Here is a 14200-nt window from a genome sequence, read left to right as displayed (position 1 = left end):
TCTAACTATCTGATAACCAAAAGGCATTGGATAAAACAAGGTAGAATTTTGAAGAAAAAAAGTAATATTATCAACTGGAGCTTCAGTGGGACTCTGGGATCTGAGAGATGTTATTTAGATAGAAACTGCCACCCTGCCCTACACGCTCAGTGGTTGGAGAGTCAGCCCATGCACCAAAGGGTCTCTGGTCAAGGGCCCATACCCAGGTTGCAGGTTCAATTTCCAGCCCCGGTAATGGCCGGTGTGGGAAGCAAGCAATCAATATGTCTCTCTCACATTGATGTTTCTCTCTTTCTCTCCCCTAACCCCTCTATTCCACTCTCTCTAAAAATCAATGGAAAAAATATCCTCAGGTAAGGATTTAAGAAAAAAAGAAACTGCCCACTGGCTGAGATAGAGTTTCAAGAAGTCCTCCCCCTCTACTTTAATCCTGAAGGCTGCCCTCTAATGCTTGCCATGGACACATGTAAGAAAGATGACTAACCTGCAGGGAGTAGAGGCAGGTCTAGTTGCAGACCAATACTTAGTATGGATCCACCGTACAGAGAGCCTGAGGAGCTGACCATTTCTAAACGGGGATCAACAGCATTTTCGTTTCTAAGAGAGTAGAAAAAAAGATCTGCTTATTTGTGAATGAGACTCTCTGAGTCACCTTTGGGTTCAAAGCTAATAAATTTAGCTTTATATTTCTGTAAAAAGCTTGCTGGAGAAAAGAACTAAAAATCAAGAGTAGCAGGGAAGTCTTTGCCATGTTAGCAAAGTCACTATGGGGCCACGATTTAGTGCAGGATGCTAGATCATAGCCTGGGGTCCGGACCCAATAGGGCCATATTATCAACCTTGTGGCCTTGGGCACATCACTTGACCTCTCAATGTCACCATCTCCCACATGGATGTCATACTGTCAGGCACTTGATCTATACACATTATCACTTCAGAATGGAGCAAAGCTGGTTTGTCACGTCTCTCTGTGCAACTTGAAAAAGTTCAAGAGAGAGTCGCAAAGATGAGTTAAGATTTCTAAACTACCCCTTCAGAAAGGTTCAGGGATGTGATTGATTCAGCCCAAAGAAGAGAGATTTAATAAGAGCCTTCAAATAGATAAAGGGTTTTTACCCAGGGCCAGTGAGAATATGGAGACCACATGTTCTCAGTCTGCACTGAGCTGAGAAGCCCAAGCCCAGGCTCTGACAAGGAGAAGTTTCTGACATTAAGGGCCAAAGGACACAAATAAACTAGAGAATGTACTTCTGGGAAATACTTCATTGGGGGAAGGATGAGAAAGAAAGAGAGGGAGGGAAGGAGAGAGGGAAAGTGAGAGGGAGAGAAAGAGAATGGGGCAATATTATAGCAAGTTCTGAACACTAGAGAAAGCAACCTCATAGCTCTTGCCAGATATATTAGTCTATAATTACCTCTTTGGCCTTATCTGGTTTGCCTCAGTGGATACAAATTATTTTTTATCTTGTTTGTTTTATTGGTGAAGAAGTTTGGTGATCCAAACATACCAGTAAGCCCTACTCCTTGTTCTTTCTATTGTTGGCTCAGACGCCGAAGAATACTCCCAGGTGAGCACTACACCTGGATGGAAGGCAGGGCAAGAAGAGCCTAGAAAGCCCTGGGTCACACTGATTGTCCCTCCTCTGGGAGCCTGCAGATCAGGGTGCATTGCCCTATTATTATAAAGAATGGAAATAATGTACAAATTATGTCACAACAAAGGAAGAAATTCTAACTATAGTGCACAGCAGGAAGCAATAGTTTGCTCATTTGAGAATTACATGGCTGTTTATGCTTCTGGCACCTGGGCTAATTATGCTCTGATTTAAGCCTCTGGTGAGCCTGTAGTGCCATGTTTACCAAGAAGCCACATGGTTATTACTGGTGATAAAAGCAAAATACTAAGAGGCACCTGAGACTGGAGGATCACACACAAGCATTCCAAGAAGGTTTGCTACTTGGGATGGTGTGTAGAGAAAGTGCCTCACACAGCATGTGTCAGAAGAGTCCCTTTCTTTCAACCCCTTCTACCTGCTACAGATATTAGCCAGTCCTTAGCCCTGAGCTCTGAGAGATGCCTATTCAAATTATACCAAAGGACCAAATCACATGACCGAGGGTAACCTTAACTGTCATCCAGGCTGACCCCTTACCTCTGGGGTTAGGTTGCCTGATTTAGACAAAGCACACACTGGTCAAATCCCATTATGGTGAACTGCACAGGACATGCCAGCAGAGCAATTTTATTAGACAGTTAGAAATCACATTAGTCCAACCCTAGCAGACGTCAACATCCAGGCTTTCTGTAGTGTGTTAGCAAGAGAAAGAGCCCTTTGGCACATCCTTAAAGGAGGTATATTCACATCATCTCACCCCCACACCTTTCTCTGAGCCCTTCAGTATTTGCACGAGTTGTAAAGTTTATTGCAAATTCTACAAATATATATATATTTTTCTATTGATGGGACTGGAGCATTTGAAGGGATGCTTGATGGCGGAATAATAGAGTGATGAAAACATCAGCTGGGCTTCATTTCAACTCTTTCCTTCCTTTTGTAGAATTCAGAGTTATTATTTTCACAAAAGAAAGGGCCTTAGACAAGAACCTATGAATGTTCACAGGCTAGCTGTGACAACCATTTTCCCATCAGACCCTTCTCATGCAGTCTGGTAACAAATGTGTTGGCCACTCATCCTTCACTCCTCTCCTGGTCCTCCCAACCCTTCCAAAAACAGAACCACCTCTGGGCCAGGGTCCCCAAATCCCAGCAGCAGCACTGGGAGGACAGCAGGCAGAACACAAACAGAACACAAGATCCACTTCCAGGAGGAAACTGCTGGAAGTCCTTCCCACCATCCAGAGAGAACCCCAAATCCACCAACAGCAAGGAAAAAGAGCAGAAAAATGTCTCCTATACTTCAGAGCAACAGGCTAGCACTTCATAGAACCTGGCATGGGTCAGCATTTCTGAACTCTTTTTTTTTTTTTTTAGATAAAAGAGATTTTTTCAAAAAGTAGACCAAGAATTCAACCCAATGAAAATTGCTTTGTCCATTCACATACAATAAGCGATAGAAGCAAGAAGAAAAAAATTCAATTACTTCTAATTTATTTATTGCAAGTTGTTAATCTTTTCAAAAAAAAAAATCAAGCCCTCCATTGGTTGCCCAGTATCTTGGCACAGGAAATACATATTTAGTTAATTATCTCATTGCATATTGATTATGTAAAGGAAAAAAGTGGATTGATTTTGCTCATCAAATATTTTGCCAGTGTCTACAATTAGGAGGCCACTGTATACAGGCATACCTAAGAGAAAGCGTGGTTTTGGTTCCAAACCACTATAAAAAAGTGAGCTGTAATTTTTGTGCTAGAGGAGGATCTTTCCTTCAATTTGTTTAAAAAAAAAAAAAAAGCAACCTCGGTGGAGCACAATAAAGCAAAGTGCAATAAAACAAGGTATACCTGTACAGCTGACCCTTGAACAAAGGCGGGTTAGGGACGCTGACCACTTGCAGAGTCAAAGATCCCTGTATAATGTAAGCAGCCCTCAGCATATGCCGATTCCAACCATTGCTTTTGTGAAAAGCAATGCAAGGCTTCACTTTTACCGGGTATTTTTTCTTAACATGGGCTGTGGGTACACTGCTGCCCACTTCATCATTCTTTATGCCCCTTTGAACATCTTGAATATTTCGTATTAAATGTTGCTAAATCCCCAAATCTTCACCAACAGATTCTATTCTGGGCTGTTCAGAGCTGAAAGTTGAGGAGCAAAGTTGGAAACACCAAAATGTAATTGCAACAAAGAACAGAGAATGTAAGAGACTGATTTTGGAAGGTTGCTTGAAGTTCTAAACCCATGCCAAATAACTGCAATGAAAAGAGAGCCAAATTCTACTGTGAGCCTCCTATACACATAACTGCTGAATTATTCTGAACACCTGTTGAAAGTGGGTGATAACTCGGCCAAGTGAAAAGCATCAGGTACCTCTGTCAAGTGCACCATTGGCCCAGCTCCTCTGAATTTGTCACAGAATCTCTCCTCCCGTGTCTGAACCTTTACGAGAACTACCTCCCTATAGTAGGGGAGACCATGTGGGGTTGTGACTTTGTGCTTGTAATCCCCGGTATTCAGGGGAGATGCCATAAAAAGCCCAAGCCTACCAGCCAGCACCTAAGGAAGCTGTTGCCTGCCCTTTGGGACACAGGCCCTAAACCACATTTGGTCTCAGTGCCACGAGGAACCAACCTTGATCTTCCAATCTTTCTGCCATGACATTAAAACCAACTGTTCCATACCCCTGCCCACAGACAGGAAGAGAAGAAAGATGGTCCCAATAACTCAATTTCAGTCCTAATTCTAGCCCTCGTGGAACCCAAGTTTGCCACCATTTCCCCATTCCCGTGTGGCCAAGGTTTTATTGTCTAGTCTTCCCTTTTACCCCGACTGCTCAATCCTCACCAACCTGTAAGCTCTTAACGGCAGTAAAAGGCCACAGACAGGATGGAGAGCAGAGGGTGTAAGAAGAAGAAGAAAAATCCAACTACCCGGAACATCTACACCCTGTGTAATCAGCCAATGGGAGTAGAAGTGCCGCTCACCCCAGTATTTCTAAGAGCAGGCTTTCCCCCACATAAGAAACTGTTAAAAAAAAAAAAAAAAAAAAGGTAACACTTCTATAAAAGCTCTACAGAAATAAGATTCTGACATTTGACACCTAATTTCTTTTATTTCTGAATACCGTTAGACCAACTGGTTTTACTTCCTTCCCACCACACACACAAAACCCCACGGGAGCCTCCGCGGAGAGGCTGAGCTCCCCAAAGTCTGGCTGGTGCACCAGCGTGCAAAACGCCTGTTTTATTGGCCTCGCTTGGTAAGTCTCAAATCCTCCCTCTGTTCCACCAAAGTTAACAGATGGCTGGTCCCTTTTGGTACAGAGGCATAAGCATCTTCAAAATAACCTCTTCCTTTCAAATGTGCCAATTAATTAAATGTCACGGTAAAATGTCGCAGCCAAGGAGGGAAGGGACAGCCCAGAAGACTAAGGGTCAACGGAAGAGAACAAGGCTGAGGTCACTCTCTCCTACCTTCACCCGACGACCCCGAGAGATCGATGATCACATACACTCGGCCTTCCGGCTCCAGGTCAATCTGCAATTAAGAAAATGACAGTGTCTCTGTTAGTACATTGTGGGGACAACCCACGAGTTCATGACATTTCCACCCCAAGTTGCTAAAACCTAGAGTCACAGTTCCGTTCAATTCACCAACCTGCAAAGTGTCAAGTGCCAGGTGAACTAGGGAGAATCCCCATTTACAGACTACCCATGATGCTCCTGGTGCCATTCCAGGAGGTCTGACGCATACCCAATAGGTAGGTCATCCCAGTGGTTCTCCCCCGGAAGCGATTTTGCTGCACAACGGAAACCTGGCCCAGGGGACAGGTGACACAGGAACATTTGGGGGATATAAAAAACCAGGAGACATTTCTGACTGTGCTGCTACCTGCATCTCCGAGGTGGAAGCCAGGGATGCTACCAAACATCCTAGCACACAGGCCAATCCCCACAGCAAAGAACGATCCAGCTCAAAATGCCAAGTGTCAGGATTGAGACACTCCATGTTACCCCATTTTACAGGTTAAGAACACTGGGCTCAAAGTTCCAAAGTAAGTGACAATGCTGTCATGCTGCCAAAACCATGTTCCTTAGACCACACAAACTGCCCACAGGGGAACTAAGAGAAGCACAAGACACAACTCCTGCTCTCAAAGTGTTCACCATCTCACTGGGGAGTCCAAAACCAGAGAACAATGCTGATCCCGGCTTAAGGATGAGGGACAGAGAAGGTCTGAGTGTCTGTGAGCCTGAAATCCATGGAGAAGAGCAGTCTGGGAAGACTCTATGAAGGCAAGAAAGGGAAGGCATTCAAGGCGGAAGTAACAGCATAAGCAAAGGCCGGGAACGCACACGGTGTCTGTGCCAGACTGAAGGACCCCCATGCTCAGGCTGCGTGTTGGCACACATGTTTTTGCAAACTCCAGATCCTACCAGGGTGGTAAAGAGAGAGGCAAGAGTGCTAAAGTCTTACCATCGACCTTCTCCATGCACCCTCACTTCCTCCCCCTACCTCCAAGTCCAGCTAACTGCTTCAATACAGAAGCAGGCTGATGACATCGTACGATGGAAGAAAAGTCAGAGGCGCTAGGCCTCTTAGCAGTTGAGACATCTTTGCAAGGTCTGAAGTGTCCTTACAGAAACTGTGTCCTCTGTGAGAGAGAGGAGTAACTCTGGAAACCCGGGGTCACCAAGTGCCCCAGTTGCCTACCCCTGCCCCCACAATCCCGTCTATGCAGGTCTCTAATTGGCTCATACGTGCCAGGCTTGTCTCCCCAACAACCTGTGAGTATCTGGAGAGCTACAACCACCACCCCTCCTTTTCTTTTTCACTGTCTCTGGCAAAGAGCCGGCAAACACCTAGCAAGTGTGACTTAGGAAGGGTTGTTCTGGCAGCCCTTCAAGGTCAAGGTCGAGTATCCGCTCCTCTCTGAAGTCTTTCCAGATATTCCCAGTGAGACTTGATCATCCCACATGTGTATTCCCACAGTACACACACACATCTTAACCATGGCTCCTATTCAACGGCACTCCATGGTCCGTATGTCTATCTCCTCTGCTGGACCGAGCATGAGAATCATATTTGCATCCCTAGTGCTTAGCTCGCTGTCTGTGTGTCAGGAGACACCCAATAAACATCTGAGGAAGTGGGAAAAGGCTCGAGGCTCAGGACTGTCAGGGCCTATTCTGGGGTCATCTGTCCCTCCAAGGCTCCATCCCCTGTAGGAAGGAAGGCAGGTGGTCTGTACCAAAGTGACATTCAAACGAGGTGAGAGGGGAAAAGAGGCAGCTAGCTGTACCATGAGCACTGCATATTCCCTGTGAGGTGAAAATCTCAGCTGGAACTGACACCCCTGTTCCCACCCCATTCCCACCCCGCCACACACACACCCCCGTCTCACTCCACTCATAATCCAGGCTCCCAGCCATCCATGCTCCCCACTTTTTTTCCAGGCTCAGCCTTTTGTGGTTGAGAGTACTCAAGGTTTCTCCCCAAATTCACTCTCATCAACAGGAGTCTTCAGTACCTCCTAGGTGAGGCCCTTGGTGACATTCAAGGTGCTCTGTCAGGGCAGGGCGTGGGTGGGGGTGCTGGGGGCTCTCAGGGTGCCCCCCCCCCGCAAAGCCATTCACCTGGGATCTCGAGATAAATATCTAGATGGCAACCAGACAACAAACTAGGGATGCCATGAGATGACTCTCCCCAGCCCTTCTACCCTAAGAGTCTGTGATTTTAGATTTCTGAGTAAAGAACATGCTCTCCAGCACCCACACTGCATCCCCACCCTCCCATGCCCAATCTCTACCACAAACACATCCCGGCCCCTGCACTGAATTACAAACAGGAAAACCAACAGCAGTCGGCTCAGCTGATCAGAGCCATACCAGAATCCCGTCCCTGCCACATTTCAGGGGCCTCCTTGTCCAAAAGCATGGAATTTAAATAATGTATGCCTTTCAGAGATTAGATCATCCCTATTAAACCCCGCCGGCAACATGAAATGCTTTCTCATATCCTCTAAGTCAGAGATTTCCCACGACCGTGGACTCCACTGGCGAAGTACAATGCTATCTGTGAAAAGCAGGGAGGAGACAGCAGAGGAATGAGATGGGCTGTGAGGCCGAGCCGAAGGCAGGCAGCGTGCCTATCTTTGCAAAAGGGGAGTGAGAACTTGTGGCAGGGGGACAGGTCATTGACGATAAGATGTATTAGGATATTAACATTCAAGATAGCAATCAGAAACCATTTTAGCACCCACTGCTGCTTCAGTGCCAATGAACTGCATTTCCAAACAGAGAAATAGAAATTAAGCTATTAAACATGCCAAGAGCAACAGAGAGCTTTGCAGCCTGGGCAGATGGCCGCAAGGCGCTGGCCAAGCCCCAGCCAGCTGAGTGGAGAGGCTCTGAGAACCCATCTAGGGTGGTGCAACTTCAACGTGACTGCAGGGGTTATCAGGTACAAAAGGTGGTGGAAGGATGGTGCAACTTCATGGCCAAATTACTTTAATCACAGATTCTGCTCACAATTAGGAGGCCCAGATAATGAAGGAACCAAGGTGCCCAACCCTGAGCTGCCCCTGCAGCTGTTAGTGGGCATTAGCACCAGGCAGCTGGCACTACATAAAAGCAGGCCTCCTCCCTCCTCCCTACCCATCCCAGGGTTAGTAATAAGCACCTTCTTCTGCCCTCCAGGTCCCTCCCAATTGTTCCTGATGCAACCCTATTTATCAAATCTCCTTGAACCTCATACCTTGACTTGATGAGTCTTCCCAGCTACTATCTCTGTTCCTTTGACTTTGATTCTTTTTCAGGCTCCAGTGCCCTTGGCTATCTCTCCAGATGAGGCCAGAAGTAGGGCAGCAGGACAGTGGGGCCAGACCAGGGCTGGATCCCAGCTATGCCACCTACCAGCTCAGGCAATTATTTACTCTCCCTGAGCCTCAGCCTCAATCTCTTCTCCTGTGACACGGGTTGTTCTGAAATCTCTATGAGTCAATCTCCTGGCTTTGTGGCCTGAAGCAAGCAACTACCTTCTCTATGCCTCAGAATGCTCCTCCATGAAGTGCAGTTGATACTAGGTCTTATGTCATTTGGGCGGTCATGATGTTAAGTGCAATAACCTAGGTAAAGTGCCTAGCGTGAGGCCTGCATGAAATGCTCAGTAATTGTTGGTGCTGTGGTTATAAAAAATCCAGTCTTCAAATCGCCTCTTGGGCCAATGTTCTTTTCACTATATCAGATGGTCCCCCAACAACAATGACAACAGCAAAAAGGCATTTTCTTGCCCAAAGTTAATATCATTACACTAGAGGCCCAGTGCATGAAATTCGTGCACAAGTAGGGTCCCTAACAGCTGCCGAAGGCCAGCCGGGGCCTTCCTTCGTTCCACGCCGCCCTATGGTGGTCAGCGCACATCACAGCGAGTGATCAAACTCCAGGTCAGTCGAACTCCCGAGGGGACACTTTGCATATTAACCTTTTATATATATAGATGTTATTCTAGGACATCTAATAACTTTACAGTATTGTTGTGAATATCCAATAAAGAATAAGGTGAAAGTTTTGTGTCCAGTCCAGGGAAAGCCCAGGGCAGGAAAGGCTATAACCCTGGTCATCAGAGGGCCAGGCGCTGCTCATGGGAAAAGGAGAAGGGGAGGGTGACATGTATAGACTGAGCACCTACTCTTCCTCAGACTGTGTTCAGTGCTTTACCAGCATCAGTTCATTTAATCTCCTGTAAGGTTGACAATATTCCCTGCTTCCCATATGGAAAAACGGGCTCAGAGAGCTTTTGCTGGATTCACACCCAGGGCTGCCTGGAGCACGCGGGAGGGATGACTTTGATAGAGCTCCCGACTCAAGCCCTCTGACAACCCAGACCTAGGGTTCTCCTTCTTCTAAGCCTCTGCGGGTTCATTCTCCCTTTCAGGTGCAAGTGACTGGCTTTCCAGCAAGGTAGGTTTAGGCAGAGCAATGCTTCCCACACCCTGCCCTCCAGCCCTTGGATGAAGTCTGGGCATAAACACAGCTCCATTCATCTGAGTTAAGAATAAAGCAGTGGGAAAGAGCCCAAACCATCCCTCAATCCATGAAAAAGACATCTCTGAAAAGCAAAAGACTCACAGGCACTTTTTAGGGGGTGGTGTCTGACCATTCACAGTCCTGTGCACATTATTTTATGCATTCCTCCCAATTAACCTGTAAGGTCACAGGTATTATTAGCACCACTGTATGTATGAGAACACAGAAGATAACGAGGCAATACAACATGACTCGTCATGCACACCACTGCCCAACTCCAGGGGCACCATTCACCTCAATGAGTCGCCTGGAGCTGGGCAGCCTGGAGGTGAGTGGCACTCTCAACTCCTGACTCTCAGTCCAGTGTTCCTGCCACCACACCACACCTGCCCAGAGGGAACCCTGAGCAGTGGGCCAGCACCCCACCAATGGTGCAGCACTGCACAGCCAACTTAAGTATTACTGCTACATGTCACTGTGACCCACAGGTGTCTGCACACCTGTGCTTGGGGGTGACTAAGTTCAAGGCAAAGGAGAACAGAAATTCATGGCCAACCTTCCTCCAAACCCTTAGGCTCAGCTTCCACTGGAGACCTCTAGACAACAGAATAGCCCACAAAGGTCACAAAGGCCCAAATCGAGTTTCACTTTCTTTTCCACCTGTTGTCAGACACCAGGGTCTAGAAAAAAGCAAAAAGTAAGTAGGGAGTGGGTCAGAAAAAGATGAATCCAGAAAGGATGAGAAGGAGGAGGAGAGACATGTACTGCCCACATTGCACCAAATAAGTCTTAAATAATAGACTATTTCTTTTTTATTTGGAGAAGGTTGGGAGGGAGGAAGGAGGAGGAGTAAGGAAGAAGAGAGAAGTCTCAGGAGTTCTTCCTCAAAGCAGAGGACCCGCTGCCCAAGTCCTGCACCCCCTTTATTGCTGGCCATTCTGCCCTGGAGGCACCTCGGGCACTCGATGAGGCACCTGGCATGGAACAGGCAAGCCAGACAGAGCAGGAGACCTTCTTGCAGCAGGCAGCCTTCTGGTTCTGCTTTTGGAAAGCAAAGCGTTAAGGCACCATGTGGGCAACTCTGGAGCAGCTGCTGGGTGCAGATTTTGAAGTTAACAACTAATTAAATTAAAGACTCTTCATTTGAGGAGGAGTTTGCTACCAGCCCTACTGGTAGAGTGCATTAACTCGTTGAAAAGCAGAGGGTGCACACGTAAATAAATATTTTAAGTCCCTCTCTGATAACAGGCTTACATAGCACTGACTTTCAAAAAAGCAGGGAAAGATTATTCCTTTTTCAAACACCTTCCATGGCAGGGCAAAAACAGTATTCCAGCTTTAGTGTACAGCCCTGCAGGGCAGAACACTCTCTGTCCAGTACCCAGGAGGGACTCAATACATATTTATACATGTTGGCTCAATGGGTGGATGGCCTGATTTTAAACTAAATCTTCACAACTGCATGATGGAGATGATTTACTGAGGAAGCCATCAACCTGTACACAAGTGTTCTTAGCAGCTTCGTTCCTAACAGCCAAATACAACATAGGAGACAACCCAAATGCCCAACAATGGGTAAATGAATATGCAAATCAAGCTACGTCCATATGTTGGCATTTTTGCTCATCAAGAAAGAGGGAACTCCTGACACATGCAACAAAAACAGATACCATTTCTATGACGTTCTAGAATAGGCAAAACTAACGTATGGTGACAAAAAACATATCAGTGACCTCTTGCAGGTGAAGGTGGAAACTGAATGCAAAGAGGCACAGAGGATCTTGAATGCTTTTGTCAGTATTATAGTTTATATATCCAATAAAAATAAGAAAACAACAACAATAAAGAGGTCCAGAGGAACTTTCGAGAAAGATGGAAGTTTTCTGTGTGCGGACTGGGTGGTGGCTCTATAAATGTATACATTTGTCAAACTGCGTCAAGCCATACTCTTAAAAATAGATGCACTTTTTTTGCATGCAAATTCTACCTCAATAAAGTCGTTTTTGAAAAAGGAGGAAATAGCCATCGTTTCACATAAGCATTGCCCCACAATTTTCCTTTAAATAACAAATCATCTTCCCACCCTCAGGGCATTTATCATTTCATATTCCATTTTTTAAAATAAAAGGATTCATTCAGAGTTTTCCAAGAGAACATCTGTTATACAACAGAATGTACACCTACCCGTGTAGGCACACATTCACACACTCACCCACGTGTGCAAAACACACTCACAGGCACAGCCACCTTCTTCTGTCTTCTATGATCCAAATACAATAATAGCAAGAAATCACATCCAAAGTGTAGGTTTGAGAGCCTGCTGAATTATTTAAATCTGTCTTTGTGTGTGTGGATCTCAATTTCCTCATATGCAAAACAAGACAATTAGACCAATTGCTCTAAAATGGCTTTTAATGACCTTAAAGACCTAAATATCTATGAATAGGATATTTCTGCTTAAATAAATGATGGTGCATTTGGTAGATCACTATTGCAAGCCCTAAAAAAGAATGAAAAGATCTAAATGTACTGACTGATATTCTGTGGGATATATTAAGGGGGGGGTGGGGGGGGGACCGCAAGGTGCAATCTCTTTATTATGTGAGGATACCACTTATTGTTAATAAAATGGGTGTGTACACACACATTCTGTCACACACTTGTTCCACAGAGATTATCTCTAGGGGTCTTAGTCCAAAGGAAACGGGGGTTGTCTCAGGATTGGGCAATTAGACATTAGGAAAGGGGTCTTATTCTTTACTCTATGCTCTTTCAGACCATTTGATTTTGTATGTCACAGATCCCAGCTCTCCACTGGCCACTAATGAAGTAAACTCAAGTTAGCACCTGCTTCGTCTTTTCAACAGGCTCAGAAATAGACCCAGGGAGCCAGCTCCCTCTGATGACAGAGGTGGCTAAAAACAAATAACTCTATGTGGGCGCAAATGCTTTTCTGCCCGGAGAAAACATTCAAAGGTGCCAAAACTAATATTGAGAGTGTGTAATGGTTTGCAAAGCATCACCCATCACCCGGTCACAGTATAGTTTTTCTATCTCCTTTCAGGGAAATGAGAGTACATGACTGTGTACCCTATCTAAGAGGAGTTGGTGAGTGCAAACCGCGGAAAATGCATCCACTTACCCGCCATGTTGTGAAGTGAAAAATACCCACGACCAATCTGCACTTTGCATTTGGCATTGCAGTGGTCTCTCTCACCGGGTGTATTTGTATGTATGTGTTTCATTCTACATTCCCTATTTTTTAAGCCAATACATTGCAGTGACTAAGAGTAAAGGCTCTGAAGCTAGCCTACTTTGGGTTCAAATCCCAACTCTGCCTATTATCAGCTGTGTGGCCCTGCTTCAATTTCTCCTCATCTATGCATGAAGAATGTCAGTGGCATCTGCCTCATGGTGTTGGAAGGATTAAATGAGATGGTTTAAGCACTGGGAGCTACGCCTGGCACACAGCTTGATGCCTATACATGAAAGCTGTCTGGTCGTTATCATTATTCCCCGCCCAGACTTTGAGCACCTGTAGGGCAGAACCATGTGCTCTTTAGGGGAGTTCACGGTTCCTGAGCGATGGCTGGTAATCCTTAGGGACTCCAAGTGGAACTGAATGGATTCAAGTGGCTCAGAGGAGCTCAGGACTGTGCAACCAGAAACAATTATCTTCAGACCAGGAACGGTTCTGTCTCTGTCATGATACAACCTTGCAGAACACCCCATTAATGGCTGCTCACAAAGATATGCAGTGCCTGACTACCTTCAAAATCTAGATGTGGTGAGTGTTATTCATCACTTAGAGCTCCTAAATGGAGACTATTCTGTTCTTAATAATAATCATGATTCTAATGAACACCCTTGATGAAGCACTTTACCTGTGTTCTATGGGTGAGGGAGGCAGTATCCTTATTTTAACCATTTCAGGGATGAGAAAACAGAGGCTTGGGGATGTAAGGACTTGCCCACATTCCCAGAGCGTGAAGAAGAGGAGCCTGGATTAAACCAGGGATCTCCAATGTCCTGTTAGCTTGGGGCCTGGCATGTTGCCCAGCAAGTGGCATGGGCTCAAGGAGACGGTGTGGGAAGAATACGTTGTGAGCTGTGCACAGAGCTCACACTGTGTGCACGATGACAGAGTTGACTCCTGGACACAGAACAATGAAAGTAGAGCTCCTAGTAGTCAATCATATTGTAAATCACTATGTAGAGTGCCAGGGGGTACTGGAAATATCGGGGGGGGAACACTTCGCATCGCAAAGTATACGATTGCTGTACACCTGATACTAATACAAGATATTTAATGTAAACTGTAATTTTAAAAAATTAAAAATAAGATGTTTAAAAAACTGTTATTCTCAGGAGTGTTTGACATCTTGCTCCTCAGCATATGTCATCACTTTGGCTCAAATAAACTCTTATTAAAAAAAGAAGAAGAGAGTAGAGCTCCTTTATTCTCCTCTTGGAGCTCATGGTTGAAGGTACACCAAATCCCGTTGGGGGGCTCAGACAATGAGCCACAAATACACTGCAAGATGTCCCACT

At 45.7% G+C, this 14200-nt stretch overlaps 1 protein-coding gene across 3 annotated transcripts in view; it reads right to left on the bottom strand.

Annotated features, from left to right (window-relative positions):
• The window catches only part of PRKCE (protein kinase C epsilon), a 443541-nt gene that overhangs the window by 259007 nt on the left and 170334 nt on the right, over positions 1-14200 (bottom strand). For all 3 annotated transcript variants that reach the window (XM_070429139.1, XM_070429137.1, XM_070429138.1), the window contains one exon: positions 5096-5159. In XM_070429139.1, coding sequence (XP_070285240.1) covers positions 5096-5159 — 64 coding nt within the window. The remainder of the gene's footprint in view (positions 1-5095; positions 5160-14200) is intronic.

The sequence above is a fragment of the Myotis yumanensis genome, unplaced genomic scaffold, assembly GCF_028538775.1.
Source record: "Myotis yumanensis isolate MYYU_CA2020_CCGP unplaced genomic scaffold, mMyoYum1.0.hap1 SCAF_11, whole genome shotgun sequence".
NCBI classification, from domain to species: domain Eukaryota; kingdom Metazoa; phylum Chordata; class Mammalia; order Chiroptera; family Vespertilionidae; genus Myotis; species Myotis yumanensis.
This window is presented reverse-complemented; position numbering and strand designations above follow the sequence as displayed.